Source organism: Mastigoproctus giganteus, chromosome 10 (genome assembly GCF_048544385.1).
Source record: "Mastigoproctus giganteus isolate SK-2022 chromosome 10, ASM4854438v1, whole genome shotgun sequence".
Taxonomy (NCBI): Eukaryota; Metazoa; Arthropoda; class Arachnida; order Uropygi; family Thelyphonidae; genus Mastigoproctus; species Mastigoproctus giganteus.
This window is the reverse complement of record NC_143584.1, coordinates 99186312-99210752: the sequence shown is the minus strand read 5'-3', so window position 1 is coordinate 99210752 and position 24441 is coordinate 99186312. Positions and strand designations below refer to the sequence as shown.

At 38.5% G+C, this 24441-nt stretch overlaps 1 protein-coding gene across 4 annotated transcripts in view; it reads left to right on the top strand.

The window, feature by feature from the left end:
- Opa1 (Opa1 mitochondrial dynamin like GTPase) overlaps nt 1-24441 on the top strand; it is a 648761-nt gene that overhangs the window by 2950 nt on the left and 621370 nt on the right. For 2 of the 4 annotated variants that reach the window (XM_090383387.1, XM_090383386.1), the window contains exon 2: nt 10407-10641. In XM_090383387.1, coding sequence (XP_090239513.1) covers nt 10407-10641 — 235 coding nt within the window. Of the gene's footprint in view, nt 1-10406; nt 10697-24441 lie in introns of those variants that run through there. The other 2 variants (XM_090383389.1, XM_090383388.1) reach the window with 2 other exon arrangements.

Genomic DNA, 24441 nt, shown 5'->3' with positions numbered 1-24441 from the left:
CAGACCTTTCTTGTGAAAGGTCTTTCAAAGCAAGAAAAATTCAATTAAAATAATACACCATTCCTAATTTTAGTTTATGTTATAATGTTAAAAGTATTATATTTCGCAATAATTTGTTTCTATGATTTTATACTGGATATATAAACATAAACTATCTGGTTTTCTAATTTTTTTGTAGTTATATGTACTTTCTTTGTAGTTTATATAGAATTAAATTCTCTGTAGATATAAATGAATATTTGTAATTTTCTTTTTTTTTTAATATTTTTGTTTTGTTATATTCATTGTATTATTTAAATTATTTTACCATTTAAACTAATGGTTTGCTTCGATATCATTAAAGCTTATGATTCCCTGTGCAAGTATGGCATTCTCCGTGAATTTCATCACCATGGACTTCGAGGCCATCTGCCGATTTTCATACATAACTTCCTGTACCAAACGCACATTTCAGGTCCAATTTAAAACTTCCTTATTACAAGTATTTGTACAAGGAGGAGTTCCCCAAGGCTCTGTACTCGGCGCTACACTTTTTATAATTGCAATAAACACCATCGCTAAACAACTTCCAAAAACTATTGATACAGTACTATTTGTAGATGACCTTAGCATTTTGTGTCATGTGAAAAACATGAATACTGTTGAGAGATAGTTACAAGGGACAATAAATAAGATCAGTTCATGGACACAAACTAGTGGCTTTCAACTTTGTCCCCATCCATTTTTGCCCCAACATAAACTCCACCCACATCCGCAACTACTAGTGAATGGCCAATCAATAGCAGTTCGCCCCACCATATCGTTCTCAGGAATCACATTAGACCATAAACTTACCTTTTTAGAGCATCTTAAAAAACTAAGAACATCCTGTCAGCAAAAGCTAAATATCATCCGGGTTCTTTCAGCAACTAACTAGGGGAGCTGATCGTCTTACCTTGTTATGATTACATAGAGCCTTAAGATCGAAGCTAGACTGCGGAGCACCAGTGTATAGCTCAGCAAGACCTAGTGCCCTTTGCTGGCTTGACCCTATCCATCATAGTGGAATACGCATTGCCCTCAGAGCACGTTGCACATCTCCAGTACATAGTTTATATGCTAAAGCACATGAATCGCCTCTCTCAATCAGAAGACAACTGATACTATGCTATGCATATAAAATTAGATCTATGCCAGAACATCCAAATTGGCAGATACTTTTCACATCACAGCACACAGCACTGCAGGTTATACCAAAACTGCCCTACTGCTAACTGTCCTTTGGGTATGAGAATAAAACACCTCTTAGAAAAACTAAATTTAGCTTTAGACAATGTGGCGCATAACCTCCCATTCTCTCTTGCTCCTTGGAACATCACTCCACCTATATGTGACTTACACCTTCACGAATGGAATAAATCTACTTTACATAGGAAAAATTTCTTGCAACTATATTGTGCAGTAACTTGTCTTTAAATTAATTTAAAGTTTGTGTATGTTAAATCTCATCTAGTAGTGTTATGGTTACAAAACGTAAACTGATGGAATGGAGCCTGGAAATTAAACTGAAAATTAATCAAGAGGCTGATAGGACTTGAACTTAGCAAAATGGCCATTGCAGAGGAATACAGCATCCCTTTACCTACTTCATCTACAATACTGAAAAAAAAAACTTGAACTGGGTGACACTGGGCAAGAAAAAAAAACAAGGGAACGAATTCCTGTTTCAAAACACGGGGAGTTTAAAACAAAACGTTTCGAGTGGTACCAACAAATGCATGCATCTAATTTGCCAATATCAGGTCTAATTTTGCAAGAAAAGGCAAATTATCTGGCTCAGCAACATGGAATTAGCAACTTTAAATGCAGCAATGGCTGGCTCCAAAGATTTAAAGACAGGAATAACTTGGCTTCGCGTTTTGGGCGAGTCTGGATTGGTCGACAAGGAAAAGGCTACAGACTGGTTGTGGTCTGTATGGTCCATTTTTGAAAAATATGAGGCAAAGGATATTTTTAATCTTGATGAGGCAGATTTATTTTATAATTTGCTCTGCGTGGAGAGTCTTGTCATGGTGGAAAATTAAGTAAACAAAGACTCTATTCTGTTATTCTACAGTTCAAATGGCAATACAAAACTATGCCCACTGGTGATTGGTAAGTTTTCCAAGCCAAGATGTTAAAGAAGTTAACCAACTTCCCTGTGATTATGTGGCCAATAGAGGTGCTTGGCTTGCGGTCAAACGTTTTCATTCTTGGTTATCAAAAGTGGACAGAAGAATGGCTTCAGAAAAAAGGAACATTTGATGATTCTAGATCGTTGTACAGTACATTCTGCTAAGACACTTAAGTTGACAAATATACGGCTGTTGTTTTTAACTCCCCATTACCATCCGTAGCTGAGTGGTCAGGAGCGGAAGTGCAGTAGCACATGCTCTTTGAGTAGACTGGGGCTCAAGTTCCTGACTGCTAAATACGGTCGATCTGCCAACTCGCACTGGACCAGTGTAGCAGATTTTGGTCCATTTCTCTCAACATGAATTGTTGAGGAGGCTTCCATTCTGCAGTGGGTGATAATGGCTGCAGTTTACTTTACTTCTTTTTTTTCCCACCAGTTTTATGCAGCCACTGGATCAAGGCATTATTTATAACCACAAGGGAGCATATAGAAGGGAGGGAACAATTTGCAGCTAAATTGGAATTTCTTGGATTCTATCCAAAATCTTTTTATTGCTTGGGACAGTATTGCATCAACTGCTTCAGAAAGAGTGGCTTTGGAGAGAATATCATCAGAAAACATGGTCCAGCAGAGGAATGTGATAGCAACATTGAAGAATGGGGAAATTTGAAGGAGCTATGGATTTATTTTGCGAATTTGAAGAGTTTGTGAAGGTACATGTATTTTCTACCATAGCAATGCAACAACAGAAGACCTGTTAAGCACCAAGCAAAATGATGATGTTTTTGTTACCAGTGAAAGTGAAGAAGCACACACATTACCATCTAAAAAAAATGCCTAAAATGTATTGAGCATAATAGAGAATGTGTTGGCCTGCAGTAATGTTGATAAAGAAATAACTATTGCATTTTATAATGTCTGAGCTGTAGTTAAAAATGCATATAGGACAAAAATTGTGCAAACAACTTTGGATTATTTCTTTAAATTAGATTAATTTATCTAAAAGTTAATGGATTTTATGTCTCCTTTTATATTAAGATTAATTCTTTTACTGTAATATGAAAATATTGTATACATCAAAATATATATACTGCACAATATTTTCATTTCTGTTAATTCCTTTTCTCTTAGTTTATCTTAACAAATAAAATAAAATCTTTAAAAACTGTGATAAAAACTGTATTGTTAGACAAGGCTGTTGTTTTAATATTTTTTATTTTAATATTTTATTTTTTTCATTTATTTTTTTATTTATTTTTGATATTATTTATTATTATTCTTAGATGTATAGTATTGCCAAAAAAAAAAAAATAAAAAAATAAAGGTAAAATTAGCATTAGTAGAGGCATTTGATGCAAGAAAGAAAGCTTATGCCGTATCAGCCAAAAAAAAAAAAAAAAAAAAACCACTTCCACTCCACCCCTCTGTTCGTTCGAAATACCTGTCCAGCTGAGCCTTAAACTTATTTAGGCTATCAACTTCCACGACAAGGGATGGAAGTCTGTTCCACAAACCAACCACCTGCTGGCTAAAGGCAAATTTCCGCACGTCTATCCTTCATCTGTCTTTCCTCAATTTGAATTTATGCCCTCAGGTGATTATTCTGAGCAAGAGGAAGAATCCTGTCAGCATTGAGCATGCTCAAACCATTCAAGGCTTTATACACCTCTATCAGATCACCTCGCTGGTGCCTAGTCTCCAGATACTGTAATTTGCAAAACTTAAGTCGCTCTATGTAAGAGCACCCCTTTGTTCCATTCACTAATCTTGTTGCCCTTCTCTGTACTTGTTCCAGCAGCTCTACATCCTTCTTGAAATGAGGCCTCCAGACCTGTATACAGTACTCTAAGTGTGGCCTGACCATTGCCTTATACAAGGGAATAATCACCTCCTTATCCCTGCTAGAAAAATTCCTATATATCATTGACAATACACCATTAGCTACTCTTGCAGCCCGTATGCACTGCTCAGAGAACTTCATATCTGCCTGCACAACCACCTCCAGGTCCCTTTCATTCTCTACCACTGTCAGTGTAGTACCACAGATTGATACATTGCTCTGGGGTTGCTGTTTCCCATATGTAGTACTTTACATTTGTTAATGGTAAACTTCATTTGCCACCTCTCAACCCATCTGCTCAACCTTTTCAGATCCTGTTGCAGCAGCATAGTGTCAGTAGTGTCCTTGACTACCCTGACAACCTTCGTATCATCTGCAAACTTGGACATTAAGCTTGGGCATTAAATGATATTGATGATGGTATCATTTATAAATACAGAAAACAATAATGGACCCAACACTGAACCCTGAGGGACTCCAATAATAACATTAGTCCACGATGAGCAGTGTCCATTGATTACCACTCTCTGTCTTCTGCCCCTCAACCACCCCTTTATCCATAGCAGCAATTTGCCTCCAATGCCACACTGCTCCAATTTGTGCAGCAGTCTTCCATGTGCAACAGTATCAAAAGCCTTTCTAAGATCCAAGTATATAATATCAAAGTTATTCCCTGCATCCAGTTCTTTTGTGACTACATCATAGTATCCAATTAAATTGGTCAGGCAAGACTTCCCCTTAACATAACCATGCTGTGTCCGAGCTATAACTGAAGTCTTGTCTAGATGATCCTGCAGTGCTTCTTTAACCAGTGCCTCCATTAATTTTCCTTGAACAGAAGTTAAACTCGCAGGTCTATAATTACTTGTGTCAGCCTTTGATCCTCCTTTGTGAATTGGGGTCACATTTGCACATCTCCAGTCTGTGGGTACCTCCCCTGAGTCCAAGGAAGCTCTCATAATTGTGACTAAGGGTTTGCTTACTTCCTTTGCTGCCTCCTTTGATATAACTGGATAGATTCCATCCACTCCAGATGCCTTTCTTGTGTTTATCTTCAACAATTTCTTCTCCACTTTACTCTCAGTTATTACAAGATTCCCTAGCTTACTGCCAGAGTTGAATACACCCCTGGCATTCCCCTCGCTGAATAACTCCTCATGTGTGAATGTCGATGCAAAATATTCATTTAGTTTGTTAGCTACCTGAGCAGAATCATCAACAGTTGACCCATAGATATCAAGTGGAACAATCTGATTTATCCCCTTCCTTCTAGAGTTTACATAAGTAAAGAACTCTTTGCCGTTTTTCTTTGCATCCCTTGCCAAAGATTTCTCGTAATCTGCCTTCACCTGCCGAACCTCCTTTGTAACTTGGTTACAGACCAGCTTATATCTATCATAGGTGTCTGTGTCACCCATTAATTTATATGTATCCCATGCATTTTTCTTCTCTGCCATATGTCTCATTAGTTCATCTGGCATCCATTTAGGCCTAAACCTTCAACAATATTTCTTAGTTGGTATGTAAAGCCTAGTAGCTTCCAAGATAAGTTCTTTGAATGGTTCCCATTTTGAATTTGCTGTTGATAATATCATCAGTTGGTCCCACTGTATAGAATTTAAATACTGTCTCAGTCCATCATAGTCGCCTTTACGAAAGCAATACCCCTTCCCTTTACCCCTAATGGTAGTTACCTCTTTGAGTAAATCCCACTTCAGCACACTGTGATCACTGCCACCTAGTGGTTTCTTTATCTGCAGATTCTTAATGCATGAAGAATCACTACTGATAATCAAATCAAGAGTATTACTCCCTCTAGTTACCTCCCGAACATGCTGATGTAGAAAACAATCATCCAATAAATCCACAAAAGCCCTGCTAGTGTGTGAGTGACCAGCCCCAAAATTCTAGCCAATATCTGGGAAATTAAAATCCCCCATTATTAGACTCTCTGGTTTACTGGCCCATTCTGTTTCCGTGTAGTTTCTTATTATATTCATCAGAGTCATTAGGCCTATAGCACACTCCTACTCTCAATTTTGATCTCCCAATGCTTATGTTACACCAAACTGACTCGACACTGCACTGTCCAGCAATGTCGACTGGCTTCACTTCCTTGGATTTTGTGTTTCTTAACTTATAGCATAAACCCTCCTCCCTTCCTATCCTGTCTATCCTTTCTGTAGACGTACTCCCCAAATTCCAGTTCTGCATTCCTTATAACTGTGTGACACCACGTCTCTGATATACCTCAAATTCATAATTTATTTACTTAACTCCTAGCATTGGTGCACACGCAAGTATACATGCACCTGTTTCTTTTCTTAGCTACCCTAACACAACCCATGTCTTTACTTGTACTGCAATGACTCCCAGCAGTCTCTGAAATATCCTGCATCTTGTTTTTCAGGCTTCTGCTCATTGCAATAGAAGCAGTGCAAGAATCACTTTCACCTCTTCCAGTGGCTACTTTTAACCCAAGCTAGCAGTTTTCCGACCCACCTAGCACTGCCTCAGTAGCATCAGCAAATATTCTTGCACCCTTTCTATTTAAGTATATCCCATCCCTGTAAAAGCAGGCCCTCCTGTTAACAAGTATAGTGCAGGCCGAAAAAATTCTACCTGTCGCGCCTTGCACAATCTTTCCTATGCTGAATTGATTGACAAGGCTCTCTTCATATACTCCCTCCTGTCGTGTCTGGGCAGAATTGCAGACACTCTCAAATTCAACCCTAATTCAGGGCTTTTTTTTCAACAGTGACCCGTACTTCTTAAGTAATTCTGCCGGTCTCCTACTCTTGATATCATTAGTGCCAACATGTACAACTATATCACCTTTTGTGCCCTTAAAAAATGATATCTGCTATACAACGTAATAGCAGCAGTAGTAGTAGTAGTAGTGGTATGTGATGCAAGAAAGCAAATGAATGAGCTTATGCAGCATCAGCCAAAAAAAAAAAAAAAAATCACACCATTCCCTCCAAATGCCTGTCCAGTTCCTCCTTAAATTTATTTAACCTATCAACTTCCACAACGACCTTCAACTTCCTTAACCACCCGCTGGCTAAAGGCAAATTTCCGCACATCTATTCTACATCTGTCCTTTCTTAATTTGAATTTAAGCCCCCTTAGGTTCGTAATCTGAACAAGTGGAAGGATCCCATCAGAATTCAGCGTACTCAACCCATTCAAGGCCTTATACACCTCAATCAGATTACCGTGCAGGTGCCTAGTCTCCAGCCACTGCAGTTTGCAGAACTTAAGCCTCTCTTGGTAAGAGGATCCCTTCATTTCCCTCACCAATCTTGTTGCCCTTCTCTGTACACGCTCAAGTAAATATACATCCTTCATAAAATGAGGCCTCCAGACCTGTATGCAGTACTCAAGGCGTTACCTGGCCATTGTCTTATACAGAGGGACAATCACCTCCTTTTCCCTGCTAGCAAAATTCCTATATATCATTGACAAAACCCCATGACCTGCCCTGGCAGCCTGTCTGCATTGCTCAGAAAACTTCATATCTGACTGCACAATTACTCCCAGGTCTTTTTCATTTTCTACCACCTTAAGTGTAGTACCACACAGTTGGTACGTTTCTCTGGGGTTACTTCTACCCGTATGCATACTTTGCATTTGTCAAGGTTAAACTTCAGTTGCCACTTCTTAGCCCATCTGCCCAAATTATCTAGATCCTGTTGCAGTAGCACACTGCCATTATTGTCATTAACAACCCTGCCAACCTTTGTATCATCTGCAAACTTGGACATTAAGCCTGTTATACCTTCACCAATATCATTGATAAATATACAAAACAACAGTGGACCCAACACCGAACCCTGTGGGACTCCACTAATAACATTAGTCCACGAAGAGCAGCAGCCAGCACCCATTGATTACCACCCTCTGTCTTCTCCCACTTAACCATCCTTTTATCCATTGTAGCAACTTACCCTTAATACCATTCTGCTCCAATTTGTACAATAGTCTTCCATGCGCAACAGTGTCAAAAGCTTTCCTGAAATCCAAATATATGATATCAAAATTATTTTTTGCATCCAGTTCCTTTGTAACCACATAATATCCTATCAAATTTGTCAGACAAGACTTTCCCTTAAGAAACCCATTTTGTGTTTGAATTATTGATGCAGTCTTGTGTAGATGATCCTGCAATGCATCTTTAACCAGAGACTCCATTATTTTACCCGGAATAGAAGTTAAACTAACTGGTCTGCAATTAGTCGTGTCACCCTTCGATTCCCCTTTGTGAATTAGGGATACATTTGCACATCTCCAGTCCGTGGGAACCTCCCCTGAGTCCAAGGCTGCTCTCACAATTATGGCTAAGGGTTTGCTTAGTTGCTTTGCCGCCTCCTTTAATATACTGGATAGATCCCATCCCCAGGTGCTTTTCTTATGTTTAACTTCAACAATTTCTCCTCCACTTTGCTCTCAGTTATTACAAAATTATTAAGTTTCGTGCTACAATTTGATAACCTTTTGCATCTGGCAGACATACCCTGGTCTTGTTCCACGTATTCTTATTGATAGTATATTCCCCGTCTCCCTGACAGTAGTCACCAGCAAAAACTAGTTCCTGTGGGACCAGCTCATTCTGCCTTGGAGATTGCCTCTGTGTTGCCTGATGCCCAGGAGTGAGCTCTGTCTTTCAGCTGGGCAGCTGAGAGCTTGATGGGCCCCTCATTAATTTCTTCAAGGGGATTTACTGTACACCTCAAGCTCTCATAGACGTTCATCAGAATGTCGAGTTAGCACCTAATTTCTTGACACTCTAGACACCTAGCACATACAAAACATCCTCCTTGGCTAGATAATGTTCTATTTTAGAAAGGTCTGCAACATTTTACATTTTGCACATTTTTTTGAGACTGATGTGTTGGAGAATCATCCCTTTGTTTCTCCCCTGCGCCACAGCACTCTTGCCAGACTGTGAATGTTGCTTCGCAGCTCTAGTCTGGTTCATGATTTCCATTTAAATACAATTTAATTAACAATGAAATTTAATAATGTTAATAAATATATTTGATTAATTGATAATACTATACTAAGCTGACAGATTTCTAATAGTGTTTCTTATTATGCTATCTAATTTTACGTTATATATTACGCTATCAGTTCGAGATATATACATTACACTATTTTGTAATGTATTTATGTAATGTATTTAGCTGCCACGACTATGACGTGGCAACTAGTTCAACATTTATGGCAACACCTGTGAGTCGTAGCTTCCAAAAATCACTAGTTAATTCAAAAAAAGAAGGTAACTAATGCTACTAAATCTGTTTAATATCTTTATAAAACACAATGTAGTATGTTAATTAATGATGAATATAGTAAAAATATCAAAACTACTTATCCGTTTACAGCAGCCAAAAATCCACCGACTGTTCTCTTCCACGACTAGAGCGCCCTCCTTCCAACCAGTGTTCCCCATATTTGGCAGTTTTATGCATTTACAGCCCCATGAAGAGTGAAATGTGCCTCATCAGACCACAATCATTCGAGCCCATGTATCATCAAGTTTCATACGTGCCAGAAAACATAGAGCAGTGTATTCGTTGTTGCTGATCACAAGACTTTAGTTCTTGCATTATGTGAATCTTGTATGGGAACCAGCGTAAAATTATTTGAAGCACTTTATATACAGTAAACCAAAAAGTTTCAAGTCTCTTGACACACCTCTGACAGGCACTACTGACTGGTACTGTTTTGCAATCTGACCTGAAGACCATTGCAACTGCCATTTTATCCACTACTTCTGTTCCAATACATGGTCGTTCCCTGCCTGGAATTATGCCTAAACTCCCTGGTCGCTTCGTATTTATTTATTAGTTTTTGAAGCCCCACTGATGTCAAAGGTCCTTTATGCAATCCTTTAAGTTTCCGATATTCACGTAGTGCTGCATTAGTCTTACTGTTATTCTGTTAGAACAGGTTTACTAAAAGAGCACGTTCGTTTTTTGTAAAAGCCATAATGCTTTTTGATGGTGGCGACGTTGGGCTTTCTGCTTTTATCCAACATTGGATGCCATTTGCATAAGCTGTGTGTGTCTTGAAGTAAATAACTTTTACGTATGTGCGGCAACATTTTTTTCCCCTGATGATGGAAATTTGAACTAATTTTTTTTCTTCTACAAATCTCTTCCCCATACTTTAAATGACATACCCACAGATTTTCACAGCGCTAACTGTAACTGTTTTGACACTAGGGTCTGCTGAATAGAGAAACTCATTTTATAGCCACCAGGTGTATTAGTATTGTTATTTTTTTTATTTCATTGTTTTTAATCATATTTGATCCATTAGTAGAGGCCTATTGTAATATTTTTCCTTTGCATCCTGTCACGTAGAATATTAATGAAATTGTGTTGTATTTTAAATTTATTGTAGAAATATGATGAGTGGAAGGATCAATTACCCGACTTCAGTTGGTTGAAGAACATAGCACCATCTGCTGAACAGTTGGACGAATTTAGAGCATCGTTGTTAGATATTAAAGATAAGATCGGACTTCCAGAAAAGGGTTGGTTGAAGAAGAGCCTTAGTGGTGCTGGAGATAGAGTTCAGATGTTGGCTGAATGGTTTGAAAATGTTTCTGATGCCAAGTCCAGTGCATTGAAAGAAGGTGATTGAAAGTTTTCTTGTTGCATTCATCTTAGATTCTTGTTGAGTTTCTTCAGGTGAGAGAGACGTAGTATTTGTTGATGTTATGCATTAGCAATTTTGTGTCAATTATCGTGAATACTTTCAGGTTGCGGAATAAATTTAATTATTCAGCTTTGTGTATAATTTTTTAATTATACACTTCCATTTTAGTATTAATGTTAGCAGTGGCAAATGATGCAAGAAAACAAGCGTTTACAGCATCAGCCAGAAGACAACGCTTCCCATGTCACCTGTCCATCCACTCTAACATTCTTCTTTGAATTTATTCCAAAAGCCAGACTCATTTATGATGAGAGTTCAACTATTGTGAGGAAACAGAGAAGAGTTGATTGGAAATGGTGTATTTTATGAACAACATTTCATGGTTAACCCCTTCCCAGAACATTTTTTTCCGGAAAATGTGCTGTAACGGATCGACTTTTTTTTATTTACAGATTAAAAGTATGCATCATGCGAATACTCATTGTATAGTTTTTTTTTGTGTTTTTTATTAATTTTTCGTAGAAAATACATGGGAGTAATTAACCCATTTGGGCTATCCTGAGTTATCTTGTGTACACCAAAAAGTGTGCAAATTATACAGATTTTTTTAATAAATTAGCACTTGAGCTAAAAGAAAGGCACAGAAAAAAAGTCTTCATTACTCATTATATAAATAAATTTAAAAATTCAAGTGGAACACACAAGCAATAATTGCTAACTAACTACATTCTGACACACGGCCGCCACAAGTGGACAGGTGAAGTAAGCGTCGCTTACGGGTGGCAGTTCAAGAGGGTGCCGAAATATTTTTCGATATTGTTTTTGTGAATTATTTTTGTGGGTTCAGTATTCTACATTTAGGATGGCAAAGCCTTTCTGCTTTTATCTAACAGGATGTCATTTGCATAAGATGTGTGTACTGAAGTAAATAACAACCTTTATGTATGCACAGCAACATTTCTACAAATCCCCATACCCTTATTGGAGGCACAGGAACACATGCTACTGTTCTGACATTGTGTACAATTTAAGTAAAATGAAAACCAATCGTTTGCTGCCAGGCATAAGAAAATCCTGAGAAAACTCGGGATTTACCTGCCTAATGCAAAATTAGCCAGATAAATGCCAGAGAAAATACGTTTCAGTCCTAAATTTGGAAGTATTATTGTTTGCTTCGGGTATTATTGTTTGCTTCGGGTATTATTGTATCCCGAGATATTTCGTGTAGTTCCAAATAACTTTTAAAACTAAAAACAAGATCTCAGGATAATCCATGAAGCGGTTAAAACAATCATGGTAAGAGTTTCATGGGTATAACAAGCAAATCTTTCAGCTATTACAATAAGCAGTGGCTGAACTGCTGAATGAGGGACTAAGATCTATTATTGCATTGCCCTTTTATGACGTTTCTCTCCCCCCCACCCCTCATCACTTTCCACCTCCATGCCTGCCGACCGGGCTAGCCGGGTGGGTAAAGTGCTTGCCTGGCAACCCACAGGTCGCTGGTTCGATTCCCGCCTCGGGCTTGGATCAAAGTACTGCAAAAACCTTGGGAGGTGCATTATTGCCACAGAAGCCTATGCGCCAACAACTACCAAAAAAAAAAAAAAAACCTCCATGCCAATAACAATTTACGTATATATCTGCAAAAAGGCCTCTAAGGTTGGGGGTTATACATGCCACAAGTTTAGACAAATAAACCAACTGTTTAAATAAACTGATTTAATGATAAAATAATACTGAATAGTATACTGAGATGAAACAATAAAAACTGTAAAATAATAATTTACAAAAAACTATTTTACTTTAAAACAAATAAAAATGAATTGATGAATTTAAAATGCATTAAAAATTATAAATTTAAAAGCGATAAAACACCATTGAAGCTTTCGGGGGCATCCGCCTCCTTTTTCAACAATAATGAAGTTCAAGCGACACAACCTTAAATATCAGGCTCATGTTCAACACTCCCTTCACGTGTGCTGGAACCGGAAATGGTTTGGTAGCGTGGCAAATTAATTAAACATTCAGCCTCCAAAAGGGGGTGGAGCCGAACTCCCCATCTCTATTCATACTATTGTTACCAGATGACCCAATCCACAAACTCTCCAGCCATTTGCGGTCCCAGAATCTATGCACCCGGTCAAGGATGACAGTATTCTCAGAGGATACCTGATGTTGTTTTTCCCAATAGTGCTCAGCTATGGGGGACTTATTGAGTTCTACGGTCTGTATAGCTCTCGTATGTTCCCCCAGACGGTCCTTAAGTCATTGCCCTGTCTCCCCCATGTACCATTCCCCACAATCCGGGCATTTGATCTCATATACGACCCACCCCACTACTAGAGTCCCTAGTAATGGGGTCTTTGACCTGTGACACCGTGTGCAATCTGCGACCCGGGAGCTGCACACAGCGTGTCTGAAAGTCGTGAAGCATCCTCGCAATGCGATCTGACAAGTCCGGATAGTAGGGAATATAAACTGTGGTAAGTGGTGCAGGCAGAACTACCTGATTATGCTCCACTTCTCTATTATATTTATCAATGACCCCAGAGGGTCATTGATAAATATAATAGAGAAGTGGAGCATAATCACTTAGAAGCACAAGAAGTGGAGCATATTATATTTATCAATGACCCCCTCTGGGGTCATTGATAAATATAATAGAGAAGTAGTACCTCTGAGGAGGGAGAGAAAGAAATTAGGCAAGTTATGACGGATCTTATGAAATGTGGTTACCCCAGAGGGTCATTGATAAATATAATAGAGAAGTGGAGCATAATCAAGTAGTTCTGCCTGCATCGCTCACCACAGTTTACATTCCCTACTATCCGGGCTTGTCAGATCGCATTGCGAGGATGCTTCGCGACTTTCAGACACGCTGTGTGCATCTCCCGGGTCGGAGATTGCACACAGTGGTGTCACAGGTCAAAAACCCCATTACTAGGGACTCTAGTAGTGGGGTCGTATATGAGATCAATTCCCCAGTACGTGGGGAAGACAGGGCGACGACTTAAGGACCGTCTGGGGGAACATATGAGAGCTATACAGACCGCAGAACTCAATACATCCACCATAGCCAAGCCCTATTGGGAAAAACATCAGGTATCCCTTGAGAATGCTGTCATCCTTGACCGGGCGCATAGATTCTGGGACCGCAAGTGGCTGGAGAGTTTGTGGATTTGGTCGTCTGGTAACAATAGTATGAATAGAGATAGGGGAGTTCGGCTCCACCCCCTTTTGGAGGCTGTGGTCCTTGCCAGAGACAAACGTTTTAATTTTCCACGCTCCCAGACCATTTCCAGTTCCAGCACACGTGAAGGGAGAACAGAACATGCGCCTGGTCAGACACGTGTGCCGTGAGCCTGATATTTAAGGTTGTGTCGCTTGAACTTCCTTATTGTTGAGAAAGGAGGCGGATGTCCTTGAAAGCTTCAATGGTTTTTTATTGGTTTTAAATTTATAATTTTTAATGCATTTTAAATTCATCAATTCATTTTTATTTGTTGTAAATTTTTTTGAAAATTATTAAAAACAGTTTTTTGTAAATTATTATTTTACAGTTTTTATTGTATCATCTCAGTATACTATTCAGTATTATTTTATCATTAAATCAGTTTATTTAAACGGTTGGTGTATTTGTCTAAACTTGTGGAATTTACGTATAACCCTTTTAACAATCCTCAGAATCTTTTTAGTGCAGTACGTTACCACAAACAGCATAGGCCTTGCTCCAGTAGCATAGCACAAATCCCTGAACACCCTGTGTGATGGGGCTTGAAGGCGTATGGGAGTTCTAATGGTTACCTGTAGTGGGGGGGAACAGGATAGTTCCACTACACACTACCTCGTTTGAATAGAGCATGTTCCACTCTGTGGGTGCACATCCACATTTAGTGTTTTGTTTTCTTTCCCCAATCTCTTAATCCTCTTTTGTACTCTAATTTACAGAAAAATTTCATTGGAAGTTTTTTTTTTTATTGGTATGAAACATTCAGCTTTCAGATTCAGTTGATATGAAGAATTCAGTGAAGTTTTAGCCCTTTGTGTGAACGTGTCTCTTTTTAAATCTTGGGAGAAACATTTGGAATTTTTAAAAACAATTTTGGTTCTGTAGTTTAGGTTTTATTCTGCTGCATTAAATTCAGTTTTTTTTTTTTTTTATAACCTTTGGCAGGGGAATAAAAAAAAAAAATTTGACAATCAGCCAGCAAGAAAGTGAAATATATTTGTGACCGAGAATAGAACGAGCAATGCATCCATTTGCAAAAAGTTAAGACTGAACTCGTCAACATTTGGGATAGAATTGGTAGTGCTTTCAAAAAAAAACATCATTGCAAAAAAGTTGTGTGATAAAAGTGATCTGGATAAGGCCCTTTTGGTTTACATTGGGAAGAAATTATTCCTATTATTGTGGCCCTCTACTGAAACTACAAGCTGAAAAATTTGCTCATCAACTTGAATATGCAGATTTTGTTTGCAATAACTTGACAGGTTCAAAAAAAGAAATAATTTTGTTTATGGTAAGATAAGTGATGAATCTGGTAGTGTGAATGAAGAAGTGAGTAATGACTGGATTGAAAATGTGTGGCCAGATATAAGAAACTGTTTCTGTGAAAGCAATATTTTTAATGCTGATGAAGCTGCTGTGTTTTATAGATTGTCCCTTCCACATGACCCAGGTTAAAGGTGAAAAGTGTACAGGTAGAAAATTATCTGAAGAGTGGCTGACTGTTCTGATTTGTTCAAATATGAATGGAACTGAAAAAAGAAAACTCTTAATAATAGGTGAATCCAAGATGTTTTAAAAACATTAAATGCCATTTTAGAAAACTCTTAATGTTGGAAACTATACAATCTATTGAAAGAAAGGAAAAATTTCAAATTTCAGTTCTTGATCCCATCCGATTCATGAGTGAAGTATGGGATAAGGTCACATCACAGACTGTCAAAACTTTTAATGAGGGAGGACTAAGACCCATGGAAGTTGATGAAGACACTGAAGAAAATGATAACAATATGATTGAAGAAACATTACTTGGATACTGAGTTGGCATGTGTGCACGCTTATGAGACCATGCACAACAACCTCATGACTTGTGAAACATTGACAGATAAGGACATTCTTGAAGTTAGAGGGAAAAGGAGGTTTTTGAAGACGTTAGCAAGGGAGAGGATGGTGGTGAGTGTACAGTTAATGTAGTGTCGAGTTTGGAGGAAAACTGCTTTAAAAAATTCTTTTTTTTTTATGGAACTAATATCATTGATCCCAAATTTCAATTTTATCTCTGTATAATGAAAGACATTGCTCATAAATTTGTGAGCAATGTATTGTATGAACAAATATTTATGAACAGTATATTATATCAAAATTTTAATAATGAAATTATTTTCCTTGTGAATTATTTATATAGTTCTTCAAATATATCAAATAAATTGTTAATTGTGTAATCGTGAACAAGCTATGGTTATTCATTGTTATTTTTATTCCTTTTTCATAAGTATTGAATATATCTGTGTGTGATAAATGTAGTAAGTAACATATAGCTACAGTAATGGATATAATAAGTAATGGTAATAACAAGCAATGTTCTTTGGTTCCCTTATAACTGAGTTTGAATGTACTTACCTCTACAACATCAGATGGCCAGCTTGTTCCAACAGTCAACTGTCTGCTGGTTGAAGACAAATTTCTGGGCATCTATCCTGCAACCATCATTTCTCAGTTTGAATTTGTTCTCTCATATGCTCTGAACAAGAAGAATGATGCTATCGGCATTGAGCTTATTCTCTCTGTTCAGATCCTTAAACAACTCAATCAGATCTTGCAGGTGTCTACTCCTCAGATGTTACAATTTGTTGAACTGATGCCTTTCCTAGTAAGAGTATGCTTTTGTTCTCACTAATCTCGTTGCTCTCCTCTGCATCCGCGCTAATAGATCCACATCCTTCCACAAATGAGGCTTCCAGACATGTATGTTGTATTCAAGATAATGGTTGATAATCCTAACATTTCTTTATACAGGCAGTCCTCTCTTTGCATGGTTCCGATATGCACGAATTTGAGTTACCATGATTTAGTTAAATAACACCAGTCCCCCAACAACATGGTTCAAACTTCAGTTACCACGGTATATTAACTGTGAGTAATTTCATAAAGTAAGTAATTCCACAAATGACTAAATAATAGATGCGCATCATAATCAGTGACCAATCACGTCACCTCTTTCAAAGTCTGGTTGTCATCGATGATTGGTCACTGCGCATCTGTTATTCCATTCAAACACAGACATTAAAGTGTGTGTAGTTGTATTGCCTTCCTGTCTCCCAGTGATAAGCTCATGTGACATTTTACGAAAATGGATAATCGAAAGAGGGAATTGGCCAACAAAGATGAATGTGCAGCAAAGAAACGAAAAGTGATAATGCTGGAAGTGAAATTAGACGTGATTAGATGATTTGAAAATGGCGACAGCAAAGCAAAGATAGGATGAGATAGGATACGACAGCAAAGCAAAGATTTGGATTGAAGACTAATAAAAAAAAAATTCCAATCAATTTGGCTAGCATTCAGGCCAGAGCATTGAAGTTAGTTGCCGCATTGAAAGAAGACGGTAATTACACAGAGACTTAAGAAGAACCTTTTACTGCCAGTAAAGGCTGGTTTCATCATTTCAGAAGTTGGCATAAACTGATTAATGTTAAGCTGTCTAGTGAAGCTGCTAGCGCAGATAAGGATGCTGCTGTGAAAATTGCACCCAGATTCCAAGGATTAGTTAAGTCAGGTGGTTATGATGATTGTCAAATATTTAATGTTGATGAGATAGGTCTTTTTTGGAAGGCAACCCCATCAAGAACTTATGCGACGAAAGATGTAGGATCGCAAAGTGGCCATAAAGGAATTAAAGATAGATTAACTCTTTTATTAGGAGGCAATGCAGAGGGTGGCTTTAAATTAAAACTTATGCTTATCTATTGGTCTGAGAATCCCAGAGCATTAAAAACAAAGAATCCCAGAGCATCATAACAAAGCATCTCTACCAGTCATTTGGCATGCAAATAAAAGGTTTTAAAGCACTGCTACTGTTGGATAATGCTCCAGGTCACCCATGGTTCTCTTGGGGACTTGAATGAAAATGTGAAAATTTGCTTTTTACCACCAAACACAACTTCATTAATCCAACCAATGGACACGGGAGTTATTTCGACTTTTAAAGCATATTATCTGCAACTAGAGATCATGTAATTTCTTTAGCAGAGTTTTGGAAGAAGTATCCCATAAAGCATGCGATTAAATCCCAAAGGAAGTGAAGCCACAAAAAACTTCACATTAAAGGAATCTCTCAGAGATATTTCACGACATTGAAAGCGCAAAGGATAAAATGTTGAAAGCTGATCCAAACTTCGAAAAGAGTATGAAAATTCACCGAGGCATAGAAAAAAATGCTCACTCTGTATTGTAAATTATACGATGGGAAGAAGGCAAGCACTGCTCAAACTACTCTTGATAAGTTTTTTGGTCACTTCTTCAAAGAAATAAAACACTTTTAATTCTGAATTTTTATAATGTTTTAAATTAGTGTAATAAATAAATATTAGTTTTACTTCTTTTTTCATTTACTTTTTCATTTATAACCGACAGTAAGAGAGTTTTTAATGTTGTGACAAAAATTTTTAAAGGTCACGGAACAATTGTAATTTCTGCCATTGATTATTAAGATCGCTTTGCACAGTTTCAGCTTGCACAGTCATTTTTACGGTCCAGCACTACCGTGCAAAGTAAGGACTCTCTGTACAATAGGATAATCACCACCTTGTCCCTTCTGGTATGAGGAGGTGATTCAAATGATGCTCCAGTCCTTAATGCCACATGACCTGGCATGCCATGACCAGAGTAGTTGCTGCTCTTACAATTCTCACCTAAACAACCAATTAAAAGTTTGCCGGTGGGCCGCTAGTTAGTACACTGGACTGAACCAATTGGTAACTCTCTAGGAGGTTTCTGGATCAGTTAGTATATAGTCTTGCTGCCCCTATTCTGCCAGACAGTGACCAGAGGGTGTCCGAGTAGTGTGTATGCGTGGGGGGGGGAGGCATTGTCAAGGATCTGGGTATATTCTTACCATGTTTACGCCATATCCAAAAATTTAATTACTTCAGACAGCATGACCCCCCACCCATTTTTTCTTACTATTGACTACACCATGAATTATCAAACTAATAGAGCAAACTTATCTGCGAAAAGATCTAAACCTCCCAATCACTTCCTAGTTCATTTCACAAATATATGTGGTCTCAGTGATGTTCATTTCCACTTACAGTTTGCCAAACCCCATGTACTTTTTCAGACAGAACCTCAGTTATCAGTTATCGATTCAACCACTGCTCATCTCAGTTGTCCAAATTATTTGTGGTATGATTCCTTTCATCTCAAAGGTGCTACTTGTGCATATTCCCTGTCAGAGACTTGATAATTTGGAATCGTCTCTGGCTTAAAATCTCTCTGTCTCATTCTGTCTAATTCATCTGTTGCCTCTACCGTTCTCCCAACTCCACTAATCACTTGGAACTCTTTGACTTCCTCTCTTTGCAACTTGACTTTCTCCAACTTTCCTAACAGTGAGGTAATTTTCCTTGGTGATTTTAATGTTCACAACTCCTGCTGGCTTCTGTTTTCTACTCACACGGACCCAGCTTGTCGAGATGCTGAGGCTTTTGCAATTACTAATTAATGACCTCGCACAGATTTTTCATTTACCTACCAGAATACCGGACAATCCTAACCATACAGCTAACACGCTTGATTTTTTTCACACAAACAAGCCTTCTAAGTACACGGTCCAAGTGAGTAGTCCTTTAGGCACCTCAGATCACAATTTGGTGATTGTTTCTTCTCTAATGGAGCCTTTATCTCATGGCTATTCTCAACCTCATGTTGTTTGGTATTACAAGAATGCAAAATGGAATGAGCTGCGAGATTTTCTTTCTTCTTTTCCTTGGTGAATTATTGTTTAAAATTATCTGATTTCAATGTTTGCCCAGATCATGTCAGTGCAGTTATTCTTGTAGGAATGGACTCCTTTATTCCACACTCCACCTTAAAATCTCATCCTCTATCTAAACTTTGGTTTGTCAATAAATCTGCTAAGGCTATCAAGAAAAGAATGTTGCATATAGTAAATTGGCTTGTTTCCAATTCTTCAGTTTTATTTTCTGCTACACCAAAGCTCGCAACAATTGTAAAGCAGTTATTAATCAGTCGAAACTAGATTTTGAACAGGCTAAGAGTAGAAAACTTGTTTCTTGCCCTAATGGTAGCGCGAGCATTCTGGTCTCTTGCCAAAACTATTGTCCGCAACTTTTGACCCATCTCTGCTCCCACCTCTGTGAAAACCAGATGATTCTGTTGTGACTTCAACCAAGGATAAAGCTGACCTGCCAGCATCCCAGTTTTCTTCCAATTCTTACATTAATGATCTTGGTAAAACACCTCCCACCATTTCCAGCATGCTCCATTCAATACTTCCTGTGGTTTTCTCAAAAGGATGTTAGAAGGATTTTGACAAATCTTGATGCTAAGAAAGCTCAGATCCTGATGGCATTTCTTTGTTTGTTCTCAAAATCTGCACTCCTGAACTTGTTCTTTGAAGCTTTTTTTTTTCACTTTCTTATTCCAAAGGTGTTTTTTTCTTCTACTTGGAAATTTGCTCATATCTAGCAATCCCTCCCATCCGGTTATTATCCCATTGCAGTTACTTCTATTGTTTCTAAAGTAATGGAGAAATCAATTAACCGCCAAATCTTAAACTATCTAGAAACCTTCCATGTGATCAACTATTGCCATTATGGATTCTGTCAGTGTTGATCCACAGGTGATATTCTGGCTTTTGTTACCCATTTATGTACAGATTTAATGGAAAAGTTTGGTGAAACACAGCAGTTGCTCTTGACATCTCAAAGTCTTTCAGTCATGTTTGGCATAAAGGTCTTCTAAACAAGCTTCCATCTATGGTTTGTCAACTGCTCTTTTGTAATTGGTTATCCAGTTTTCTCTCTGACCGCTCACTGAGGGTGATGGTAGATGGCTCTCTGTCTTCTAACTTCTCCACTAATGCTGGTGTCCCCCAACGGTCAGTTCTTTCTCCCCACCCTTTTCCTCTTGTGTATTAATGACCTTTTTCCGTTGACAGGAAAATCCTATCCATTAGTGTTACTGATGATAGCACATTGCATACCACTTTCCAGTTTGAGAAACCTCGCCCTGCTCAATCAGCTTCAACTTCTTAAATATCTGCTAATAATTTAAGCCTGGAGATTGGCTTAAATGCCAATCTTCAGGTAATTCTGCAGTGGGGCAAAGGCAACTTAGTTGATTTCAATCCTTCTAAACACTCAGTCCGGTCTTATATCTCGCAAAAAGGAATCTTCTGCTCCTGTGCTTATCTTTAGTGACACTACGATTTCTAGACGGATGATATCTCTCTTTCGTGGATTACCCTGACTTCTAATTTCTCTTGGCATGAGCACATTACAAATATTGCATCCTCTGCATCTAAAAAACTTGGTTTTCTCTTTCCTCTCGGTGTTACTTTCCTTCCAAACAGCTGTTCACTCTGTGCAAATCGCACATCTGCCCTACCATGGGAATATTGTTCCCACATCTGGGGCGGTGCCCCCAAAACCTCTCTCGGGCTTCTAGATTCCATTTAGAAGAGGGCAGTTAGGTTAATTAATGACTCATCTCTAACAGACTTTCTCCACTCTGTCTCATAGACTAGTGTTTCTGCTGCATGCCTTTTCTACAGATATTTTCCATGGGCACTGTCGTTCTGAATTGGCTTCTATAATTCCTGCTATCTCTTTCAAAACAGGCCGAACTCGTGCCAGCACCAGTCAACATCCATTTACTGTCCAACTTCAAACTCACAGAGCCAACTTTTCATCTTCCTTGTTTATTCATTCAACTGCCATTTTCTGGAACAACCTTCCTTCATACGTATTTCCCGTATGATTCTACAGAAGTTCAACAAATATCTTCTTTCATTTTCTAAACCTCCAACCCATGTACGGTACTGAGTACTATAGGTTCTTCTATCTCTTGTGTTTGGGGTTTTCATAAAAAAAAAAAAAAAAAAAAATCATAGAGAAATTCTTGCTCATTTCCTATTCTGTGATTAAGAACCTTATTTATACTTAATTGATATTCAGTTTCACTTGATAATTATTATTTTCATTTAATTTCCTTTTCATTTAATAAGTAATTCAGTTTGTCATTTACTCACTTTCATCAATTTAGTTTGGTTTAGGCCTCTAATAACTCCCAAGTGTTAAGTGTGTGTTCAATAGGAAAGTGATGGACAGTCCCCTCAAAGGACAGACCATTATAAAAGTACAGTAAACCCCCGGTATTTGCGGTCGCTGATTTAATATAAAATGAAACCTAAGAAAAATGTGAATTTTAAAGCGCCGTGAACATTTTCTGCCATAAAAAAACATGGGTGTGGCTAAGATTATCTTTCCCGGTCAAAACAGTGCTCAAAACAGCATTGAATAGGCCCAATGCTGACGGGATACTTCTGCTTGCTCAGATTAAGAACCTGAGGGGACATAGATTCAAATTGAGGAAAGACAGTTGTAGAATAGATGTGTGGAAGTTTGCCTTTAGCCAGCAGGTAGTTGATTGCTGGAACAGATTTCCATCTGTTGTTGTGTAAGTTGATAGTTTAAATAAATTTAAGGCTGAACTAGACAAACATTTGGAGTGACTGGATGGGTGAAATGGGAAAGGTTTTTTTTTTTTTTGGCTGATGCTGTATTGCTTTCTTGCATCATATGCCTCAACTAATGCTAATGCATTAGCATTAGTAGAGGCATTTGATGCTATAAAGCAAGCTTATGCAGCATCAGCCAAAAAAAAAAAGTGATTGACAGTTGTATTGACTGATTGCATGACATAGTAAGTTGGTTTTGGCTATGTTCTTTCACGGCAGTCCTCAAAATAATTAGCATTAGCATTAGTAGAGGCATTTGATGCAAGAAAGCAAGCTTATGCAGCATCAGCCGAAAAAAAATAAATAAATTAAAAATAAATAAATAAATAAATAAAAAATAACCACTTCCACTTCACCCCTCTGTTCGTTTGAAATACCTGTCCAGCTGAGCTTTAAACTTATTTAGGCTATCAACTTCCACGACAAGGGATGGAAGTCTGTTCCACCAACCAACAACACGCTGGCTAAAGACAAATTTCTGCACATGTATCCTACATCTGTCTTTCTTCAATTTGAATTTATTCCCTCTCAGGTGATTATTCTGAGCAAGAGGAAGAATCCCATCAGCATTGAGCATACTCAAACCATTCAAGGCTTTATACACCTCTATCAGATCACCTCGCTGGTGCATAGTCTCCAGACACTGTAATTTGCAAAACTTAAGCCTTTCTTCGTAGGCGCCTCCGTAGCCAGGTGGGAAGGAGCAGCAGTGCGTAGCACACGCTTCTTGATTAGACCGGGGTTCGAGCCCGTCACCACCAAATACGGAGGATGCGGAAAGGTCAGGGAATGACCACCGCACCGGAGCAATATGGCCTTAGTTGCTAATGCTCCTAAAAACCAAAACAACAACAGCCTTTCTTCGTAAGAGCACCTCTTTGTTCCATTCACTAATCTTGTTGCCCTTCTCTGTACTCGTTCCAGCAGCTCTACATCCTTCTTGAAATGAGGCCTCCAGACCTGTATACAGTACTCTAGGTGTGGCCTGACCATTGCCTTATACAAGGAAATAATCACCTCCTTATCCCTGCTGGAAAAATTCCTGTATATCATTGACAATACTCCATGAGCTACTCTTGCAGCCCATCTGCACTGCTCAGAGAACTTCATATCTGCCTGCACAACCACCCCCAGGTCCCTTTCATTCTCTACCACTGTCAGTGTAGTACCACAGAGTTGATAGTTTGCTCTGGGGTTGCTGTTTCCCCATATGTAGTACTTTACATTTGTCAATGTTAAATTAATTTGCCACCTCTCAGCCCGTCTGCTCAACCTTTCCAGATCCTGTTGCAGCAGCAGCATAGTGTCAGTAGTGTCCCTGACAACCCTGCCAACCTTTGTATCGTCTTCAAACTTGGACATTAAGCTTGATATGCCATCATCAATATCATTTGTAAATACAAAACACAATAATGGACCCAACACTGAACCCTGAAGGACTCTACTGATAACATTAGTCCACGATGAGCAGTGTCCATTGATTACCACTCTGTCTTCTCCCCCTCAACCACCCCTTTATCCATAGCAGCAATTTGCCTCCAATGCCACACTGCTCCAATTTGTGCAGCAGTCTTCCATGTGCAACAGTATCAAAAGCCTTTCTAAGATCCAAATATATAATATCAAAGTTATTCCCTGCATCCAGTTCTTTTGTGACTGCATCATAGTATCCAATCAAATTGGTTTGGGTTTTATTGGCGCATCAGCAACTAAGGCTATAATGCGTCCCAATCAAATTGGTCAGGCAAGACTTCCCCTTAAGAAAACCATGCTGTGTCCGAGCTATAACTGAAGTCTTGTCTAGATGATCCTGCAGTGCTTCTTTAACCAGTGCCTCCATTAATTTTCCTGGAACAGAAGTTAAACTCCCAGGTCTATAATTACTTGTGTCAGCCTTTGATCCTCCTTTGTGAATTGGGGTCACATTTGCACATCTCCAGTCTGTGGGTACCTCCCCTGAGTCCAAGGAAGCTCTCATAATTATGGCTAAGGGTTTGCTTACTTCC